The sequence below is a fragment of the Anguilla rostrata genome, chromosome 15, assembly GCF_018555375.3.
Source record: "Anguilla rostrata isolate EN2019 chromosome 15, ASM1855537v3, whole genome shotgun sequence".
Lineage (NCBI taxonomy): Eukaryota > Metazoa > Chordata > Actinopteri > Anguilliformes > Anguillidae > Anguilla > Anguilla rostrata.
In genome coordinates, this window is record NC_057947.1 from 23,494,928 (window position 1) to 23,518,452 (window position 23,525).

Below are 23,525 nucleotides of genomic sequence, written 5' to 3' on the forward strand. Positions count from 1 at the left end.
TCAACCTCTGTTACCCCCGTCTGAAAGCGCAATTAGGATTTCTACAGAGAACACCGTGTTTCTTCCATTATATCAGTTTTTCCTCCTGTGAATGAAAACCAGGGACAGAGGGGCATTCAGGAGGGAGCGTCCTCAGCTTCCGTCTGAACAGATGGCAGACGACACGGAGATTACAGCGCCTCTTTCCAGAGAAGGAAGAATTAACGTCCCCCAGTGAACGAACAAAACGAACGCTGCGTTTTCACTTTTATTTGCAAGACAGACACAAACTGCACTTCCACAGATGAGACCACAGGGTGGCTGCAAAACACTGATGCAGAACCCAAATGGCCAGATGCTTTTTCTGAAATCCCCCATTTCCGTCACCCACGTGTTACGTGATGCATGCAAAGCATAAAAAAATAAAAGGAAAAAGACTATGAACACAAAAAATACTTTTTTGTAGTTTTCCTTTTAGAAACTTACAGTAGACAGCTAAGCCTCCAACAGCAATACTTTACAGGCCGTGTGAAATCTATATTTGCAATGCCGCTCCAAATGCGGCTGGAGTCTTATGTCACCGTCAATTTGACGAGGGGGTTGTTGGGGGATGGGGGTGAAACGGCACCTCTGGCGTTTCAGCTTCAGGAGGCGGCTCGTCCAATCACAGCTCATCATGGGAGAAGCCCGGCGCATGGCTTAGGCTGGGCACGTGCCCGGGTGGCGGGCGCCTTACAGGTCTGTCTAACGCACTGTTAATGGTGTGAGCGGCATGGCGGTGGGCTCAGAACCATGCACAGGGAAACTAGCTGAGCGTCTCGGGGTCTGGGGGCTGGAGGGAGGGAGGGGCGAGGGACAGGGAAAAGAGGAGGGGCGAGGGACAGGGAAAAGAGGAGGGGCGGGGTGGGGGAGTGAGAGGGGGGGAGTTATAGGTGCACCATGCTCGGGGGGAGCCACAGGTTTTGACGAGCGGGCTGAGCTGGGTTTATCAGTTCTCAAGGAAAGCCACGTAGTCAGTGAGTCTGGCCAGCTGCTGCTCGTTGGGAACCAGAGAGACTGGGGGAGGATCTGCAAAAGAAAGAGAGAGAGTGAGCGAGAGAGAGGGGGAGGAGAACAAAGAGGAGGAGAACGGAAGACAGCACAAAGGGGAGGGGAAGAGATAGAGGGGGGAAGCAAGAGATTTAGGGGGAGGGGTTGGAAGGAAAGCGAAATGGAGAGAGAGGGAAAGAGGGAGGCAGCAGAGGAGAAAGCGGGGGAGAGACAGAGAGAGACAGAAGGAGGGAGGAAGAAAAGGGCAGTGTTCCTACAGCACGGCCTGCCTCTGGCGCTCTTGGCCAGAGCAACAGTGCAGAGGCAGAGGTGTTTCCGGTGCGGCAGAAATCCCACAGAAGCATGCGACAGGAGGGCTCCCCGTCCAGTTCTCATGGCTCTGGGAAAGCCTCTAACACACAGCCCCATTTCCCCTTCATTAAAAGCCATCAAAACAAGGGCTTAACTGCTCCACTTTCCTTTCACTGCGCACACAAGGCAAAGAGAACTCCTTACATCTGCAGAAATCAACAACATTAATACTGAATTTTGGAAAGCATTTTTTTTTCAGAAATTGACTTATTACACCCATTAAACCCACTGGCTTTTTTGTGGTTGCTTAGTAAGTAAATCTAGACGCCTCATGTCGTATGGCACTTGTTTTCCAATTTCTAATTCTGCCATCAATCAGAAGAGAAGTTTATGGAGTAGCAGAGTCTGCGTGGCTGGAATAATGTGCACTAAAGATGTACATGATGATCCACTGACTGGAGGAGGAGTTCATGCATGAACCAGACATCCTATTAAATGCTGACCTATGTGAATGCAATCAACCGCAGAAGGCAAATACACCAACACGCAACTTGTAGTTCCGTCTCCAACTCCTCCTGTTGCATGTTTAACAAAAAACAAGGGGAACTGCCATCTGACAGCACACACGATAACTCAACAGGCTTGGCAAGTTTGACGTAAACTGTTTAAGGGGTAAAATAACATTATCTGGAGTTCAGGGAAATTGCTATCAACACAGGAATAGCCCAAGTCTGGTTTAAGACAGAAGATAACAGTGAAGGGCCCTCGCCTTGTGGGAAAGAAAAACGCACTAAAATTTTTAAATGATGCAATAGCTCCCCCTACCTGGCTTCTGTGGCATAACCATCCTGGTGTTCGGGTCTGCCTGCCAGCCCTGACTGACAACTCCTGAAGGCGACCGGACGGACGGACAGACAGAAAAGACAGAAAGACAGTCTGTGAGCAACAGCTACAGTTACAGAATGACACCCCTCAGCAGGCTCAAGGTGACCACACTGAAATGTGCACTGTGGTGCTGTAAAAATAGATTAGAGAACTCGGTTTTCATTTACTTCAAGGAAGGACTGAAAAAGGGAGAAGGCTCTTAACTACAATACTTTTCTTTGATGATGCTTAATTATGCAAGATGAAACAGAAAAGACTGCATGACTCACAAAATCACATTTTTCACTAAGTTGTTTTTGGTTCCTCAGACACAAGCGTTCGACAGAATGAATGACATTGGTCTGCACGTGCACAACAGAGGTAAGGTTTCAGACAGTTCACGCGTGTTGCTGATGATGACATGTTTAAAATGGTTTGGGTTCAGGAGAGTTAGTGAGAGCTGACGGATTGCGACTGGAGGTCAATGAGGCGCTCGTCGAAGAAGTGTTTAAATGGCTTAGGGTTCAGGGAAGTCCTTCGATGTTGACTGCGACTTAGCTCAGTGAGGTGTTTGTGGGTGAAGATGAAGTGTTAGAGGGTTCAGGAGAGTTAGGGAGAGGTGGCTGTGACTTGGACTCAATGAGGTGCGTCTTGAAATGTTTTAAAGGCTTTGGGTTCAGAGGAGTCATTGACTGGGGCTCGGTGAAGTGTTTGTCGGTGAAGATGATGCGTTTAAAAGTCTTTTGGTTTAGGAGAGTCACTGAGAGATGACAGGGACTGAGGCTCAGTGCAGCTCACCTTTCACTGCCTCCTCCACTGAGTATCCCACAAAGGCGGCAAAGTCATCCGCAGTGATGGAGGTGTAGGCCTGCGCCACCAGCCCAAATGCCCTCCTGCGAGTGGTCTCTGTGGGCATGGACAAGCACACGCACGCACACGCACACGTGGGCATGCACACACACGTACATACACGCACGCATACACAAGCAGGCACGCATACACACACACGCATACACAAGCACACACACACACAGAGTCGTGAGGTGCAAGGGGTCACAGCTCAAACGTTTCTCTTATCATTTCTGCTGTGACAAAGCCAGCATCTACAAGTGCTGACATGTGCCATGTGATGGCTTGCGCTCAGTATAGCCATGACAGGCCTGTGAAATATGCAGGGGCCCCAAGCTTCCCGACGACCCAGACTCTCACTAGCTGGCCTGTTCGCCTCCTGCATCTTGTTTCGCTCTTTATAAACAATGCCAACGGCAAAGGATAAGAGCCTTCCAGCTGGAGCATGGCAACACTCTTATGTATCAACAACACCTCGCGGTAACGGCGCAACCGACGGCAACAGTATCCACCATGACGGGAAGCAACAGCTGCTTGTGTACAAAATGTTACCCCTGTTTTCAGCATTGCAAATCTCCCCAGTCCTAGTGTGTGTGCATTGTTTTTAATTAACGACACATTTGGTTGAAATTAACGCATTTGTTGAAAAAAAAAAGAAAGAAACAGAAACAGTGATGTACCCAAGCCAGGAAAGGGGCTTTAAATTCTGCTGATAAAACCTTGAGGCTCCCTTGAGCCTTGGGTGGTCTGAATAGATTTTTTTTCCTCAGACCTTGTTCTCTGAGAATATTAGAATGAAAACATACAGCCATAAGCGTTCCGTCAAAATAAAGATGACATTCAACCCTCCGAGTTCATCATGACATCATAACATCATTATGAGGTGGATCAAGGGGGGTGGGGGGTGGGGGAAATAACAGACAAAGTGCAGCAATTTAGGTCTTGTTAGCTGCATTCAGGCACTTGACCTACTTTTTAATTAATGATGACAAAATCCTAAAAATTGGCCAACTGTGCACCAACTGTCATTACAAATTCAGGAGAAGTGTCTGCCTTTACAATGACAAATGTGCTCTGAATGCATAAGCAACCGACCAACATTAAACAGTACTCAACGAGAAAATTTAAATATGCAGGGAGTTTGGACAATCAATCCATGTAAGTGGGCATTTACGGAATTAATGAATGGAAAACGCTGCATTAGAGATGATAATATCATCACTGCAGAAGGACAGGCCGTGACTGAAGCTACAGGCACAGGGATTCTGAAGGAAGCTCCAAGGCACGGCTCACCCTCCGCTTGCTGTGGCATTGCACAGCAGAAAAACCTTAACCCCGAGCTGTCCCCATTTTTTTTTTTTAATCTTTTTTACAACATGCCCTAAGACCTATTTTAAGCAGCGCCCAGAGACTGATATGGTGAGGGCCAGTGACCCCCCCCAAACCCCCCCCCTCCTCAAACCCGCCGCCCCCTTGCCCTCCCAGGCATGGTACACGGCAGCTGAAGCCGCTGGGCCAGGGACAGAAATACGACCCCGCCCGTGCTGCCCCGGCCTTCTATTCCCAGCGCTTCATCGCCTCTCCTTCTCCTTCGTTAAAAATAACCCACCCCATCACTCGAAAAAACTGCTGCAAGCTAAGCGCGAGGGTCTTTTTTCAACTGTGCCAAAAGGCACATTTGCCCCAGGTTGCAAAACCAAAATCTGGCATTTCTCCTGGGTCCAGAACATGACGCGGCTTCACCGAGTAAAGAAGAGATCAGCGCTGCATTACTTGTTTTATTTAAACTTTATTTAAATCATTATGACCATCAGTCAAGTGCATTCCATATTCAAGTATTCAGCAATTCAACAGGGAAGACATTCTAGGCTTGCTGAAAAACTAACAATTCCAATGCTATTGAACACTCTAAACCAGACTTTAAACTAGGGAGATATTGTGACAAGCTTCAAGTGTAAACATGAATCTAGAAGACATCAATAAATAATTCAGTATAAAACTGACATTACAATACAAAAGTATAAAATAGAAAAGTATATACAAAATGTTACATTTTGTATGTGTAGAAAAAAACAAAAAAAACATTGCACTTATGGTGGAGATAAGTTATGACTTCACAGCACCGTGAACTATTTCTGGATTTAAGAAAACTATACCTCTCCACAGAACATTTGTCAACTCCTAATATATACTTCCTCCTCCACAGTTCACTCAACCAGTTTCAATCAAATTTCCTTCTCTTTCAAGAAACTAAAGTTCATAGTTTAAAACTGTAGGCTAATCTATTCTTCCTCTTCCTCCTCCTCATCGTCTGCGTCTTCGTAATCCGAGTCCGTCCCAAAGTCCATTTTTCCCAGGATGGCTTCGATGTCCTCTGTGTCCACCGTGAAGTGGTCCATCTTTTCGAACCCGGGCTCGGGCCTCTGCAGGAGGGAGTTCTTGGCCGCTTCCTTGGTCTGGCTGATGAGCTGCTTGGCCGACAGGAGGAACTCGGCCACGCCACTCTTCTCCATGGTCTGGACGGCCTCGTCCATCAGCTTGGTGCTGGCCTGCAGCTGCTCGGTGTGCTGCAGCACCAGGGAGCGCAGGAAGCGCACCTTCTCGTCCTGCTCCTGGCTGATCTTCTCCAGGAGCTGGCCCTTCCTCTCTTCCAGGATGGCGTAGAGTAGGTCAAACTTCTCACCAAGGACCTGCTTCTGCCGCTGGCTGTTCTCCTGGACCGTCTTGCAGCTGTCCTCCATCTGGGTCAGCAGGACCTGTAGGCAGCTGTTGCCGGCCATCAGCATCTCGATGGAGTTGCTGAGCTCCACCTTCTGGTTCTGGTAGACGTTCTGTAGGGGCTGCACCTCGCAGTCCTTGTGGGAGCCGAAGATCTTGCAGAGGGAGCAGGTGGGCACCTGGCAGGTGATGCAGTAGATGTTGATCCTCTCCTCTTCGTGCTCCTGGCACATGGCCTCCTTGGTGTCCTTAGCCTTGAGCGGGGCCTCGGTGGACCCCCCGCCGCCCTCCTGCTGCTGCTTGTAGATGTCAATGATGTTCTCCACCAGCAGGTTCCTCTGGAGACCGTGGACGCCGTGGCGGTCCAGCACCACCTCGAAGCGGCAGGTGGGGCAGCGGAAGATGCCGCCGGAGAAGTGATAAGGGTTGCGGGAGTCGTAGAGGTCGCTGGCGCAGCTCCGGCAGAGGTTGTGCTGGCAGGGGAGGATGACCACCGGCTTGGTGAACATTTCCAGGCAGATGGGGCAGCTCAGCTGCTTCTCCAGGCTCTCCATGGGGCTGGAGGACCTCACCATGTGGCCAGTGCGGATGTCCATTCTGGGCTCAAAGTGTTAATCTGTATCCCTGAGAGCTCGACTCGAAAAGGAAAGAAGGATCCTTTCGTTGCGCTGAAAAGGTACTGCTGGATGCTACTAGTGCAGCTCTTGTCGTGAGGTTTGTTTTGATCTGCCCGGGCTCAGTCTCGACGGCCCTCATTTATAGTGCCCCGGCTGCCTCCGACACCTGATAGCCGCGCCGGCTGCTCGAGGATTCCTGTTGGCTTGTTTGTCAGTCTCTTTTCGGAGAAAACGCCCCTCCCCCCTCCAGGGTCACATGCCACAATGTGCTAAACCGTCCCCTAATCCCCCGCTCTCCTGTCCAGGGGAGACATGCTTAAGGGCAAAGTCAGAGTAGGAGATAAACACAGCACATGTGACACAGGAGGGCCGCGAGATGTGTTGGTTTCATCATATGCGGTTTCCTGGCAAGTGTACCGTGCGGCCCCGCCACCTGCTAAAAGGGGCTATTTTGTTTACATCCATCTCATTTCCTTGACCTGGGGGCCAGAAGGAAAAACCTCTCGTAATCCCCTTTTACTTTTAAATAAATGCATACCTGTCTACCCCTAACTTAAAACATATGCCTACGAACATAATGTTTATTTCTATAGATAAACAGTATACTTATACTATACTATATATACTGAGGAAGGCTGCTATCTCCAGGGGATATAAAAAAGCTAAAATTTATCTGAAATGTAGCTGTAGTTGTAGGTAAATATTTCAAAGGTAAATCAAAGGTTGCCATGGACTCCTTTGCAGTGAGCAAATGATAAGCCCTGGAAAAAAATCTATTTTAAAAATGTGAACATTTTCCATTAACTAACCAAGATGACAAGCCAACTGAAGGCACAAATCCAGAGCACTATCGATGTTTGTGTTAAACCTGACAATAAGAATATAGCCAAAGCAGATACGTCAACTTCAATAAAATGGCTTTTTAGCTTAACAAAGCCAGCATGAACAGCTCCCATACATTAGTGGCTAGCTGGCTAGATAGCTTTAAGCGCAACTTTCAGCTAGCAACTGGCCATTATCAAGCTGCTTTACAGTAGCTAGTCATTCCCACTGCTGAATATATATTAAATCTTTTATGACTAATGAGATCTAATATCTTTTATGTTTATTTATGAAATAACAGGAGAAAATGGAATAATGTAGGTACTAAAATTAACAATTTCTTAATTTGAATATACAATTACAAGATAGAGTAAATGTGCATATGACCATTTTAACTGTTTTTGATTTATTTACTTGAATCAGACACATTGGTTTGTTGGTAACTACTCCATCACCCTTTAAACCCAAACACAAGCACAACAAACATAACACTAATTATGAGTTATTAAGGATCCAGAGAAGCTTGTACCATTACGGAATGCTGTAAACAGTCAGTAAGTCACACATGCTGCAGTTTCCCATGATGACAGTCTTGTGCAACTCGGCCATGGAAGTACAGTACTTATTGTGCTGTTTATCAGACGGTTATAAATACCAGCTGTTGAGGGGTAGGCCAGAGTGCACAAGGTGTGATATTTTTAACCCGGCCGCACCGGTTATGTCATGTCGGGTTCACAGTGATCTGTAGACTCCTCAGCCTCGTGGATCTTAGGCTGAGGACAGTCATGCACGGTTAAAGCCTCAGTTCACCCAGGGCTCACAGGTATGTTAAGATCTCCCTCCCGCAATGCAGCAGGTTACATTTGCGTAGTTTTAAAAGCTGAGAATGCATCCTACCTCTGCCATTTACAATTCACACTTTACAATTTACAATTACACAACCAACGGAGTACCGTTTTCTTTTTCCTATTTACAATGAGATAGAGCTGCATCTCGATTGGACAAACTGTAATATGCATGGCCATTTCTGCTTATATGAGGAAAGTGTGGAGCATGGCTGTCTTTTAGCTGATTTGAAATGCCTTCAATGTAAATAAACCCCAAACTATTTTGGACATGTAACGATGGTGACAAAGATAAAATTAGCATTGCCGTGTGTTTCCTTATTTCAAAAAGAGGTGTAAATGTTGAGGTGTAATGTTTTTGAAGCAATGTGCAGCTGAAATCCCTTAAACCCTCATGTTGTTTCCGGTTATGTATGCATCCTGTATCCACAGGATCAAAAATAACCCACTCTAGCCAGACCCCCAGTAATAAAGATTTATATATATATATATATATATATATATATGTGTGAATAAAAGTGGTAAAGCATAGATATCACTTTCAACCTAAATAAGTACTCATACTGTACCACCTAGAAACATTCTTTTTTTTTTTAGAATTTTTAAAAATGTATTACGGATCCATTATTGCCTTCAGGGTCTCATTAATATACATAAGAAAAAGGGGCTTCAATGAAGCCATAAAACTTGAAACTAAAGTAGTTGTAAAATGGCATCATGAGCATACATTTAAAATGACTGTCCACTGAGGTTGAGAGCAAAGAGAATACACACAAATAGCATGTAAATGTTTTTTCTTTTTAATTTTAAGTAACTATTGGTTCAACCATTTAATTTTTACCTATATTTCTGCAATTTTGAATTGAATCCCTTTTTCAAAATAAAAGCATCCGCTTGCCTTAAGAGTATGTACTTGATGTCGAGGAATTTAAATAAATAAAATTTAAAAGGAGTCTTGCTGTTTTGATGTCAACAGTAAATACTATTGGAATAGATGTCACAGCAGTACATGCATATTTCATTTGGAGCTGAATAACAAATATGTAGTATGGTGCAGGTAACTTCACATTGATGTGTATTGTACTACAGAAAACCCTACACAGGTGTATGGTGTGGCACAGGTAATTTTACACAGGCGTATGACGTAGCACAGGTAATCCTACACAGGTGTATGATGTGGCACAGGTAATTTTACACAGGTGTATGTTGTGGCACAGGTAATCTTACACAGGTGCATGATGTAGCACAGGTGTGTATTTTTTTGCATGTAGTCCTGCGCAGGTGTGTGTTTTTTCTGCATGTAGTCCAGTGCAGGTGAGTGTTTATGTGCATGTAGTCCAGCGCAGGTATGTTTTTTATGCATGTAGTCCAGCGCAGGTATGTTTTTTTTGCATGTAGTCCACCGCAGGTGAGTGTTTTTTATGCATGTAGTCCTGCGCAGGTTTGTTTTTTCTGCATGTAGTCCAGCGCAGGTGAGTGTTTTTTATGCATGTAGTCCTGCGCAGGTATGTTTTTTCTGCATGTAGTCCTGCACAGGTGTGTGTTTTTGTGCTTATAGGGTGCGGCCGCTACCTCTTAGGGCCTCCATGACGGGCAGGATGCTCTCTGACCACTGGAAGGCGGCGATGCTGGAGTAGATTCCTGGAAAGTCTCGCTGCCAGATGCGCTGGCCGACTGCCCAGATTGCTGTCAGCTCAGGGTTGGCCTGCAGGAAGCGACACCTTTAACTCACGCGCTCCCACACCTCAACATCAGGGGGCGCTGATGCCACAGTCATACAAGCAAACCAGCAGCTCCTTTTGAAACAAATTAAATAAAATGCTTCTCTCTGCTAGTCTAGCCAAAGTCAAATACAAAACGCAAGGCAAACACAGCACTTGCTATCTGAGCATTACGGTAGAATAATGCCCACCGTATTTTCCAACAGCCAGACACAACTTACTCATTCAGTATTTCTGTGAGCCTGAGAACTGTATGATACACTTGAAGGAAAATGCATTAGACAGTTCCCGCGACACCACCGCACTGCACACGGGTAGACAGGGGAACGAGCAGATCTGCTTTGTGTTACTTTCATTCCAGCTAAGCGCTAAGAGCTTTTTGACAGTTGGGAGAGAGGTTTCCTGGAGGCCTGGCTGCGAGTCGCTCGGGCTGCTGGAGAGGGAGCTCTAAATGTCAGATGTCACCCCCACCAGTCAGCCTGTGTCAGGAGCAGCACTAATAATAAAACCTCAAAGGAGGCAATCGCACGGCTCAGTCTGCGCTAACATGGTAGCACAGGCCGCATGCTCCTCCACCTCTGCCAGCTCTGCCTTCAATCATCTCATCAAAAAAAAGCATCTGGAGCACCGCGGTGTCGGATCGAATCCGGCCCGCGCCAGTGCCAGCAGCCCTGGAGGGGCGGTGCACAATTGGCTTTGCGCCACCCAAGGCATACATGAGAAAGATTCAGTTGGCAGGGATAGCAAGGTTCATTGGTCGAGCATCCGAGTGTTGACCATCCGAATGCCCGTAGCTTGCTCTCAGCGCGTACGTATGACTGGGTCTCCTCCGCCCCCGCTCGGCACACGCGCAGGTTGTGGCTGCGGAGCGAAAAAAAGCAGCTGGCTGCCACACTCGTGCTTCAGAGGAGAGCTGCGGGTCCTCTCTCCCGAAGAGACAGCCGGGGGAGTATACGAGCACACTCGTACACAGTTTGTCAATTGGACATCCAAAATTCAGACGGAATTGGAGATGTCAAAAAAAGAAATAATTGGAAGTCTTTTGAGGAATTCCTCATATGATTTGCGTTTTCTGTCAGTGCCCTCAACAAAATGATCAGTTAATAAAAATGAGGTTTCATGCTGAATGCGTGGCTAAGAGAGTTGCAAGAGTCAGGTTAATTTCAGCAAGCCAAGATCTGTTCAATCCAATATACAGTATATCTCTTTGGGAAATTAATGGATAGTTCTCATTAAATGAAAAACAGATAATTCACTTTATATTGGAAGGAAAAGGAAAACACACTATTTCCAAAGACCTCAATCTTTCCACTAAAAATGATTGTATTTCAGGGACGGTATTCCAGTGAAAATGGGGGGATTCAACACAAGAACAGCTGTGTTGGTAAAATGGTAAAACATGTATGCATGCAAACACCATGAAATAAAAGCTGATTGTCTGTACTTTTATCTCATATTCATCTTTTGATCTGAAAACTGAATGTCTTAAGTACAAAAGAAAAAAGAAAACATTTCACTCAACCTGTGTTGGGAAGCACAGGGAAGAAAATTACTTACAGTTTTTATAGCTTGTGGAATCCGCTTCCAAAGATACCGGGCATTATTCCTGCAAACAGAGAACAGAAGCATCATGTATACGCTAAAGGTTTGTGGTTGTGGAACTCTTCAACTTAACATTTTGTAATTAGTGGTGGACTACTCATGTTTGTGCCAACAAGCTTCATTATTGTAAGATATAACAAAAGTTGCCACCTTGCTTTTACAAGCCAAGAAGCCACTAAGAGCACAAAGTCCCTGTTCACTTACATTTGGAATACAATAGTGTCCCCTAGAGGATTAGTACTGAATGAATCAGGCTGGCTGTTTGAGTCTGTAAACTTGAGCTGGCTCACAGGGCTGGAGTAAAAGCTTTGGCTGCAGATACAGAACTGTCAAGACCAAAGATTAGGCTAAACAATATGAATTTGCAAATATGATCATGGATAGATTAAATGTGTGCAAATATGATCATGGATAGATTAAATGTGCACAAATATGATAATGGATAGATTAAATGAGGGCAAATATAATAATGGACAGATTAAATGTGGTGTGGTTCTGTAAATAATAATAGCTCAATATTGAAATGTTTTGAGTATAAAATAAACAATATCAAGAAAATCTAAATCATCACCAAAATGTCAACACAAAACCTGAACAGTGTAATAGCCGTAGTCGTCTTAACAATCGCCTTAACATAGCTTTGTCCAACAACATATAAACATTATTATTATTATTATTACATAAACCTGAAGCTGGCGGGCAGCAGTCTGCGGTGGTGAGCACTCACATGTCATTGTGCAGGAGATACAAGGCCAGCAGCTGTGCGTACACCTGAGGGGTGGCAATTCCGCCTGGAGCCTGGAGATACAGATGAGCACATTAGCCCTACATGGATTCACCCAACACTTAAAAAACAACCACCACATAACGGCACTCCCCAAAGATATTAGACCAATTCTTTTTAGTCTAGGTTTTTCATTAAATGAATCTGAAATTTTTGATAGTACGGCTTCATGTTTGACAAATTGATCACTCCTGACGGAAACATCTGAAGTCATGCCGGAAAATTACTTATGTGATGCGCGACATAATACGTGGAAGACAAACAGCTCTGCTATTATACCTTTAGGTTGAAAAGATGACAGAAATGGACAGCATTTGGTTGAAAATTTGACAGAAATGGACAGCACTGAAATATTTCATTCTGAATCAAAAAACATCAGTGACTCTGAAAACTCTGTAGAGGGGTTAGAGGATTCATCCCAAAGCCAACAACCAGAGCACTTTCTAGTAAATTTGCTTTTTAGTTATCTTGCCCAGATTCATACGAGAAGACTGACACCAATTGTGTGTTCCAGTAGAAGGATATTAGACAATACAGGCTGCATGCTAAAAGAATTAGCTGTATCAATGGCTGCAGGTGGAACGCACCAGCTAGCAACATGGCTCCTACCTTAGGGTCTACTCTAATCCACTCTAGCGAGTGAATTTGTCTGGCATCATATGCCCATTTAACTAATTTTCCATTAGCGTTGTCGCAATAACTTTCTCATACGTTTCAAATACAGACCAATTCTATCATCGAAAAAGGGCCAGCTATAGCTACTTTGACAGCATATCACGTCCTCCTCCTTTCACAACACAAAATATGACATAGGTGATCATTCCGAAGATTGTTGATAAAAGGAAGTGGGACAAAAAGAGTAAGCAATTTTATATTTTAGGGGTTATTTATTTCTTGCCTCCATTTCAATGAAATTAGGTTTTTTTAACACTGTGAATCATAAAATAGGACAACTTCTATTTGTCTGGTGCATTTCATTTTTTATAATATCGGGTGCTTACCCTTTAATACCATCAATAGCTATTCCGCACAGTGAACATGCACAACAAGTTAGAAACAAACAAAGCCATCCTTTCAATCTCAGATTATGCTAAAAAATTAGCATTTCATCATACTAGCTAATAATATTACTACAATTTATGATTACCCTTATATGTGTTGCCTTGAAAAAATAATTAATAATTAAATAGATAAATGTATAAACAAACGACTAAAAGTGAAATGTTGAGCTGTGCATTAATAATACTGGCCAGACGTACCACCTCATTTGACTTGCGGTTCTTGGGTAGCTAATGTGCTTGACCTCCCTAATAATTCCACTGCAGTGTTCCACGAAAAATTAAGCAGACGAGATAAATTTAGCAACTGGTACAGAATGACCCATAAACATGCTGCTAGTGAGGAGACACGATGCCAAAACAACACAGAATGACACATAAACATGTTGCCAGCTAGAGATGACAAGATGCCAAAACACCTTTGGCAGTTTTCCTGGCTCAGAGAAAGATCTAGTACTAGCTATGACGTTACTCAACAGTTTGTCTCACTCGCTTAAATTATTATAGCACGCAAACTAGCAATATGAATACAGTTGCATAGTTGGTTGGTTTGCCAGACCATTCAATAGTAAGTCAGCCAAGTTAACGTTACCTAACGTTAAACAGTTTCAGTATGTTTTACTATAGCAGCTAGCAAATTAGCGTACTCAAAATCTTACTAGCCATCGATATTGACGCGTACACTAGGTTGCCATGGATCGCATTTAACTAACAACGCCAGTTTTTAATTTGACAGTAGGCAATACCAGCTCAACAGCTTATCCCAGCCACCACTAACCGTTAGTTGACGAAGTTTTCAATGTGTTAAATTAGCTAACGTTAGTTATTGCAAGCTACAACTCAAACTGAAACCCTAAGTTAACTGACAAGCGAACATGTAAACAAGTAAACGGCCACGTGCCCATTCGTATTTCATTACTGACAGCACAACAAGGTGTCCACCGCTGCCACAAGTAAGGTACAGTAGTTCAAGTGCCCACCGGTATATGCAATTTCACCTGCTACACACCCGGCTTGTTGCCAGCTAACATAACCAACATTAGCTAGCCTAGCTAACTAGCTAACACCCACAAGTTGTTGCTTTCACAAAACTAGATTCTTATTTTTGCGGGATACCGAATACGAATACGACCACACCAGTTAGATATTTTTAAATGCAAGTCTGACAACACGTACCTCTAGCTCCTGAGCTTCGCATTGCTCCAGTAATTTATCGTAGTTTTCGCCCATCACCACGGCCGCGGGCATCTTGGATGGAGAAGAGATTTTCATCGGAAGAAACGTCACTTCCTTTTCTAAAGTAATGTATTTTTTTAAAGTGTTTTATGTAGGGGGACATCTTCTGGAAATAAGAAGTAATGCACGATTCACTATTAGTTACAAAAGGGCCGAGAAATTTGGGCCTCCAGAGGAGGAATCTGGCCATTTCTGCAGCTCACTCAGGCCCTTTTTGTAAAAGAAATAAATGAATACACAAATAAATAAATATTATTACCACATATTCATATTATTGCAATATAAATATTGTAACCACAAACAACTTTGACAATATTGGATTTTTCCTCATCCTTTAAATATCATTGAAAAAGCAAAAAAGCCTTTCTTTTTCTCTTTTGCAGTAGGCTCTAGAAAATCACTGGGATATTTTTATCAGTAAAAAAAAAATGCTTGCCATAATTAACCTAATTTGCTGCATTAGTGAACTCCTCCATTACTGGTTCTGTTTGACATCAATGTGACCACTTTCTCCCTCTTTTTTTTTTACTGTTAAATCAGTTGACAGGGTGAAGTTTATAAGTGTGTGCAAGAGTTTATTGTGTCAACAGGGCAGCACTGTAGGGTTTAAAAGAAGGGGTTGTGACCAGGGAACACAGTGGCTGTGGATTGTTTACGGTTCCTGGTTTCTTTAGGTTCTGTATAAATTACTGTCAGTAAAACTGTTAATAAAACTTGCTTTTTGTGTTGCTTTTTGCTGAGTATTTGTTTTTTATTGGTCGTGTGGGGTGATTCAGTGCTGTGGATTGGTGAGCTTTGGAGTAGTTTCAGGGTTTTTTTCTTGGTACATTGATATGGTTGAATGTCCATGTAAAGGAAAGTTCCATTGACTGCTTGGACCCTGGAATCACTGCTTTGGTTTTCCGTTTTGCCTTTAATGTTCAGATTGCAGTGATAGTGCTTGCAAATTATATTGTTTCTGCATAATGCACTATATGCTGTCTGAAAGATAGAAAACACACCTTGTCTAATATTGATATCCTGTTTGAAATGTCTGCCTGCAGTTGTAATTCAAGTAAGATTTTATTGCAGTCACATTGTCCACTAGATGGCACCTCATGCTCATGTCTGCTTTTACCATGTCCAGGGATTGGCTGCCAATATCTCAGTTGAGTTGAGTGTCCAGATATTCAGTGTATGGAAATCATGTGAAATTCTAAATTTAAACATGTCATTTAAATGAATGGGACTGAAATTAAATAAATTTGTAGAAACAGCGCCATGTTATCTGTGTTTTTAAATTGTATCCACAGGAACAGTAGTTGCCAGCTTTGATGTTGTGTTATAGGGAAACAGTATGGGGTAGTGCTTCAGGATCTAGGCTTGCCAGCTCATAACCCAGATGTACCATTTGTATTGTACCTGTGAGACAAAGGAGGTACGCTACTGTAACCTGAGTTTAGAACAAGTATCCAGCTTTATATATGGGCAATATGGAAAATATAAGATCATTTTACCAGGTAAATAAATAATTATAATGTTTCCCCATTTATAAAGAAAAGTTATAGATCTTTGTATTATCACTAGCCATTCTCTAAATGTGCCCCCGTCATAGCCTTATTGTTATGGATGGCAGCCTTTATGATTTCTCTCAGAATAAATGACCGGTCTGGCCCAAATCAAGCGCCCTATCACACTCGTCAACTTGTCCTTGTAATAATGGTCCATTGTGGGCAAGCTGAACGCGAACAGCATTCTGCGCGGGGGGCAACAGTTGCCACTGGAGCCGGGCTCCACACAGTGGGATGCCAGCCTTGGTCATGTCGTGTAGACGCGGTTCCTGTCTCTGAGGGGAATATTTCATTTCATTCAAACACAGGAAATCTAATGGCCCCAAAGCAGCGCCTTGCATATTGTGCTGTGCTTCTCTGTGACTGCGCTGTTTACGAGGAAGCACGGTTTCCCACGACTGAAACTGAAACCGCTGCCCAGGATCTGTTAAGGAATACTATGCAAATGCAAATGATTACTGGATTTTTATTTATTTATTTTGTTTGTTGAAATTTTCATTGACACACAGCATCACATTGGTGATTGGCTGCACTGTTGGTTGATACAGCAGGTTTTTTTCCCCCACACTTGCACTAGACAAAGAAAACAGGGAACAGCTGAGCAGTATAGGGAGTTCTGAGCCTGTAATCTGTCATCTTTATTTGCAGTGTGAAAATTCTCAAATTACAATAAAGAACAAGAAGGAACAAGCATTTCTTATTGACACTACTGCTACAGTACACTAGGCTATTGTAATAATGTCTGGTACATGATCATGTAAAACAAATTAGGATGATAATGATGATGACTCAACTGAAAATGCAATCATAACTACAGGTGCACCTAACAATAGTCTATAAAAAAAGAGAAAACATCCACTCAGTTTTCCTTTGCCTGGTGCCAATGATGTTGATACATATGACTTCCCCTCTCCATGCTGTATCCAGCAAAGAGAAGAAGGGTCACACTAGAACACAAGTTCCCATGGTACCGGAGGCATGGCGGGGCTGTCAGTACAATGGGGGCACCCCAGCATAGCATGGCATGGCAGAGGACAATGGCGGGAGGCACTTCTCGTGCGGAGTCCGCGTCAGGCCACTTCCACGTTCATCTGACTCCAGCAGTAGAGGAGGGGGTTAATTCTTATCTCTCCGTGCTCAGGCCAGTTCACTAAAGGCCAGTTTCCTGCCAGGACCCTAATCGCCTTACATGGTCACTGTATTTATTTACCTTCCTATGTTTTATGGGAGGGGAGTGGGTCCGTCTAAACCACTAGAATGCCATGTCCTTAATTTGACTTACTAATGGACGCCAGCATGTCAACATACATTGTAGTTCCATTTTTTCCCTCTTCATTACACATTTGGTGGTTACTAAAACAAGTACAGACTTTAAGCATGATACTGATAGTCAAATTTAAGGATCAGTTTAGACTGAATGTTCCATTACTGCACTCTTATTTAATATTTTAAATTATGTTATCAGAGTTACATGGGTGGTCTGTTTTCCAAGACTTGAAGATGAATATCATGATGGATGTTTTTCATAATTTCATAGTGTATATGCCCAATGCATGCTTGTGTGGTAGTCTGGGATTCCCCTGGGAAAAAATAAGACATAACAGTAATTTGTATAATTACAAAAAATGTAAGAATCAAGAGATGGTGCTGCCCATCAATTGTAGGGGATATCCATTTCTGCCACGGACTGCTACAGAACACCACAAGGAATAAAAGTTATTTGTCTAATGACTGACTGTTCAGAGCCTTTTTTTAATTTTTACATTGGGTAGCATTCTCTTTCGGTTGATCAAAGAATGAAATGTGCATGCAGAACATGCCAAGAAGTTTGTTTTTGGGATGATTAGACCATGCAGACATTACACAAACTGGCTCCAGAAATGACAGCCACCCAGGCAGGTGTCTTTCCTCCTCAGGTTCTTAGTTTATTCACAGCTCATTATCAGTGTTCACAGGCTCATTGGCTACCTGGACGTTTGTTTATAGCAAATGGCCTTTCCTGTCCAGTGTGAATATGTTTGTGAAATAATGCGAGGCAAGGCAGTGCTCCTGTTTTTTGTATACCTGAAGAGAGAGTATTTATGAAAAAGGCAAGAATGCGGAGGAGAGAGGAATCGCTGCTGTAGCTGCAGTGTTGCAGGGTATTTATCAGGATCAGGGTGAGTGATTTTTTTTGGGGGCCCCCAGGTTAAAAAGCTGAACAGCAGTGATCGGCCTGGCTCCTGCACATGGTGGCATGCAGCCAAACCCGGCTCGGTCCCAGAGGATCCGTAACCTGTTACTCAACCCGATGGCAGCGACGGTTGGGTATCAATCACCTCTCCGAATAAGGCTTTGCTTATTTAAGTCAACTGTACAGCTCGCGCTTAAAAAAATGCACCCATTGAGGCTGAAGGAGAAAGTTTCAATAAGTGCGGTTATGATTCCCTAGGCTCCTGTCCAAATCAGACTGCTGGAATGCTGAGACTGAGAGAGCCCCTCTGTGCTCTCTCCCATAGCCCCGTGTGTGATCTCCCAACCCCTGGCTTTGAAGCCCTTTGCCCACGCTAAGTGCTCGGAGCCATTATCATTGTTTGTGCTTCCAAAACTGGGGCTTCTTGGAGCGCGGAGCAGCCAGCTTAATGGCGATTTGATGGCTTTGCCCTGGGAGTCTGAGACCTGTCTGGCACACTGCCCCGTCTCCACACGCTCTCCACCCGACCCCCTTCCACAGGAGGGTGACTAGGATGGAAAAAAATCTGAGACAAAATTAACTGTGGATTTTTTAAAAAATGTAATATTAAAAAAGCACTGTTGTCTTAAAAACAGTTCCTTGCTTACAGTTACCTCCACCAAAGGTCAGAACAGACAGGAAATTACTTAGTGGGGCCAGTTTAACTGAGAGCTTGCCTTCATACTGCTTGTGCTCTCCCTGTGTCAGCCTGTGCTAAAGCCCACAACACAGTGTTTCCTATTTCACCCTGCAAACAAGTGAGGAGAACAAATATTAGCAATAACTAGCTATAGCTGCCTGGAAATAGAAGGAAACATTCGCTCCCTCTGTCACCTCTGTCATGCTCGCTGTGGATGTCTGGGTTTTTTTTCTGAGCAAGAACTACAAGTACTGTACATCATCACATGCTGCAGATTGCATCTGTGGATGATCCAAATGAAGCTGAATGGTTTCATGCTCAGTCAAATCTAATTAGCCTTCATAAAATTGTTTGAGTGTATAGATGTCCACTTGTTCAATGTCATACTCGAATCTTAATAAGAATTTAAATGGAAGCCAGATGTAATTACCTGTCTCCATATGCCAGGTGATCAGTGTGCGCATGCACAACTGCTTTAGATTAAATTCTGGACTGAATGAAGACCAGTTGAGAAAATACAGAACTGTGGACCTCTCCTGGACTTTCTCTTCCTTGTCTCTTTCCATAACTACCTCCCTGTCTGCTCTGTCTCTGACCAGTACAATATATTTCTTGTGCGCCTAAACCTCCAAGCTCTAATGACCCAGATCCTGAGTGACTACATCAAAATGAGTGAAGGAATCCATTTTTTGAGAGTTACAGTTCATTCCTTCATTCCTTTTACTCTTAAATTGGACTAAATGACAGCAGTGAGAACATAAAACAACTTGCTTTCTGTTCCTGAGACAAGTCCGCAGGGGTGAATTTCTGAGGCTAAATGGCACTGAGTATTACAAAGGAACATCTGCTAATAGGAGCAAATTAGTTTTGACAAGACAAATCCTTCCTGCTCTACAAGCCAAAGCGCTGCTGGAGGTTTGGAGAGAAAGACTGATGCAAGGGCTGACATAACCGGCTTCAACTGGGAGCGTATGGCATATTGTGCACAGGAACGGAGGAACAAACAACCCCTCTACTCAAAACAGGAAAAAGGCTGATGGGGTTAGTAAAGATTAATAGAGGCTACACACTCCTAGAATGAGTGAAGACCCTACTGTGCAGAAGTGTAAATAGAAGATTACCAGAGCGTGTGGTATCCTGGACCAGTGGTATTATTTTAAAAGCCTTGTTAGACTGGTAAATAAACCACTATTTGCCCACGCCAGAAGTTCTCAGGGCTTGCGCCAGCAGTAGTGCTTGGGATTGGTTTGGTGATGCTAAACATTAGTGAAAAAGTGTACATAGTAACAGAGTTCATTAGTGGAACAATCCATTTAGCGTTGGGGACAGACACATAATTTACACGGCTTGCCAAGCAAAGATTTTAAAAATATCTTTTCATTTCAAAAAAGTGTACAAATAAATAAATAGGTATATAATAATAACAGGAATATAAAAATATATAAAATGCCAATTACAATTTTGGGGCTGTAGCACATTCAGGTTCCAATGCACAAAAACACAACAGAACTATAAACAGATGTGACATTTATAATGCTAGTGTTATTGTATTACTAGCCCATAGATATCCCTGCTTGTATGAATATATGATATGTTCTAGTGAAAACTGTTATTTTGATATTTCAGATTTTCATGAGAAGCAGTCACTGGAATTAGTTTATTGTTAAAATAATTCTTTTTAAAATATAACAACCTCCCAGCACAACCCTAGTCAAATCTATATATGCACATTTTCTGTTCTGTTCATCCTAACAGCATTCAAGTGTTTTTTATTTATATTGGTCCCATTTCATGAAATGTGAAGAAACCCACCATTTTAATAATCCACAGTAGATTGACTGCAATAAAACACCAACCCAGAATGACTGTTATTTGTAACAGAGTTGCCTCTGGGATCTGCTGAAACATACATACATCAGTTTGAGGTGTCTGGGGTGAATACACGACAGCCTGTTTCTGTCAAAACATGGTTATGTGAACTTCTGCAAATAAATTTTAGTTCAATCACTACCATCGTTATAGTTAATGTGTGGCCATTGTGGGGAAAAACAGAGTAATGTATGCCTCCCAGGCTAGTTTAGCAATCAATTTAAGTTGGAATGTACCACAACAGAGGCTAATCTCTCGGGGTCATAAATAAAGTATGTGTTGACCTAAAAGTTGTTTCCATACCACCTTTTACCTTTGAAATGATCACTGGGGCTGAACAGAACACAAGCCAAGTTCATCCCCCTTGAACATGATGCCTGCACATTTTATGGCTTAAAGCTATAATCTGTAGCAGGAATCACTCCACACAGTCTTGCTGCGTTTAATGCATCAAAACCAGTGAAACAATGGCAAAAAAGCATTAAGAAATGAAATGGTTTGCACTCAAAAATGTATTTTCCAGACTTTCGGAGTTCACACTTTTTAAAAATTGTTTATAAATGCAGAATCGACATCTTACACAATAATTTCAGCTATGTCTAAATAGGCTGAAAGCTCTTTTGAATAGCTACCTGTGAGGGATAGCCTGACATGGACCCTGCTACTGCTTAGTGAGCAGGCTAACCACAGGGCCACAAAAATGTGGACTTACAGTGAAGAATCTGAAAACATGCTCAAATGCTCAGTCTGCCTCACTCCCCCAAGTCAACAAGGAAGATGCGAACAAAGTGTCCGGACTCGGGGGTGGCGTAGGGGGCGCCAGTGTGTGCTCTGTTCGTGTCATCCTTGGTGCACCTGGCGCCCAGAAATGTACACATTCAAGGACATGTGGGGGAGCTGGAGCTGGCTGTAACTACACGCTGAACGCAAAAGTATGGATCCTTGCCACCTCCCCAACGACTTCAAAGGCGGGCCCGTTTCTCCCGCTCTGAGTCACCGTCCTTTCGAAACGAACAACCACAGACGGGCGTAAGCGTCCGCTTTGATTTTAGGGCTGTTTGGGGTGAGAGATCCCCACCCTTCTAAGAGCAGAAATGAGCAATAAGCATAATTAGGGCAGACAGTTTCCTGAGACGCTGAACAGTTGGACAAGGACAGTTTGTTTACTCACGGTTCCAGGTGGAGGCCTGCACTGTGTAATCCAGCCAGTACGCACCAATGCATATAAAACGCATGTTGGAGAACATTCCAGAAAGGCCTCAATTCTCCCATTTCCTTTCCACGGAGCATGAGAACATTTGGAGAAGTGAGGGGCAAAGGGCTGGGGTGTCCTGAGTTTTTTTTTTTTTTTTTCAAGTTATCACTACTCTTGGCAAGAGGGTTGCGGCAACATTTAGCTGTTAACTGAATGTATCACAACCAATAAGTGTCATTTAGAGCAGGTATTACTGTAAGTGAGGTGGGGGAAAAATTAGAAATGATTTAATGACAACAAAGAAAAAAAATCATAGATATATGAGCATTCCTAAATCAATGACATGTGAGATATGTTCAGAATTAAAGAAAGGGCAGTGCACACATGTTCAGAAATCTCACACGTGATGAGGGCACAACATAGACAGATGAGGAAAAAGGATGCTTGTATTGAATGCTCATAATCCAAACAATACTTCAACTTGCAGTGGTATTTGTCACATCGACCTAATTTCAGGCTTGGAATACCTTTGCAGGTCAAAATGTTATTTGCACAATTAAACCTGTTTGGGAGATTTCAATTTAGCATGCAGGCATCTCTTTTACTCACCTGTTATGTACAAGATACCTGCATGCTGGTGTGTAAACTGAGATGAGTGCATGCAATGTCTAATAGCTTCTGTATATATGCTGTAATAGATGTCTGAAATGGATACAGCTGGAGAGCATTTCAGACAAAAACTTTTGATTTTGAAGAAAAATTGAATATCTGATCAATATATGAAATATCTTTGTATACAACCTCCAAGAAATTATATATACTGACCAGATATTCACACACTGGAATTCACATACATACTCTTGTATTTGGGGGTGTGGTCACTAAGCCACAATGGCAGCTCCACTTGTCCATCAGAGGCAGAGAACCTTCTGGAATTGGCAGGAGAAGGTAACTTCCCATACATTGCACAGCAATGCAGCACCCTGCAGTTTACCGTCTGATGCAAGCTTATGCCTGATGATCCCTGCTTAACGGTCCTGCTCAGGCCCTTACCTCTGGCAAATCCCAAAGGAGGACATTTCAGATGCTGTAGGCGACCATCTTCATGAATCTCCACAAATGAGGAAAAGTACATTCTTGAGCATATATTAACTTTGGAGGGGGAGGGAGGGCATATGTTGGTCAAAGACGACAACGTGAATTCCAAACATGGGTTCAATAAGGAGCCTGGGTGCTTTCACGGTTGGGTGAGCAGGATGGTCACAGCTTGGTTCTAATTAACTTCGGTACTTTTTCCCCTTTTTTTTTTGATCATGCGCTTTTAAGCGCCCCTGTAGAAATGTTCCCCTGGGAGGCTGGGCATGACATTCTATACAAACACATAACATTAATCTGAACAGACTAAAACTACGGTCAAGTCACTACTTGATTGTCAGTGAAATAAATATTTAGTTGATTCCCAGATATTTTTCTTCTCATTGGCCCAGTACCAATGCATTGAAATTCAAGGTCATGAATTTGCTTTTATAAAGCATGATTAAATTTACAATTTTAGAAGTTTTCAGGGAATATTAACAAAAATATCTTGGGGCTTTTGCTTTGTTTACATTTTTTAAAAAACAA

The 23,525-nt window shown here is 43.2% G+C and overlaps 2 protein-coding genes across 2 annotated transcripts; both read right to left on the reverse strand.

Moving 5' to 3' along the window:
* Window positions 1-234: 234 nt before the first annotated feature.
* cops8 (COP9 signalosome subunit 8) lies at window positions 235-14,525 on the reverse strand. Its single transcript, XM_064310069.1, has 7 exons — window positions 14,377-14,525; window positions 12,086-12,156; window positions 11,314-11,362; window positions 9,608-9,740; window positions 2,983-3,090; window positions 2,146-2,208; window positions 235-1,047 (listed from the first exon to the last, which is right to left on the reverse strand). The coding sequence occupies exons 1-7, from the start codon at window positions 14,470-14,472 to the stop codon at window positions 968-970; spliced, it is 600 nt and encodes a 199-aa protein (XP_064166139.1). The 5' UTR covers window positions 14,473-14,525; the 3' UTR covers window positions 235-967.
* LOC135240518 (E3 ubiquitin-protein ligase TRIM63-like) lies at window positions 4,807-6,599 on the reverse strand. The gene has a single exon (XM_064310068.1). It carries the CDS (start codon window positions 6,345-6,347, stop codon window positions 5,316-5,318), a length of 1,032 nt encoding a protein of 343 aa, XP_064166138.1. The 5' UTR covers window positions 6,348-6,599; the 3' UTR covers window positions 4,807-5,315.
* Window positions 14,526-23,525: the final 9,000 nt, after the last annotated feature.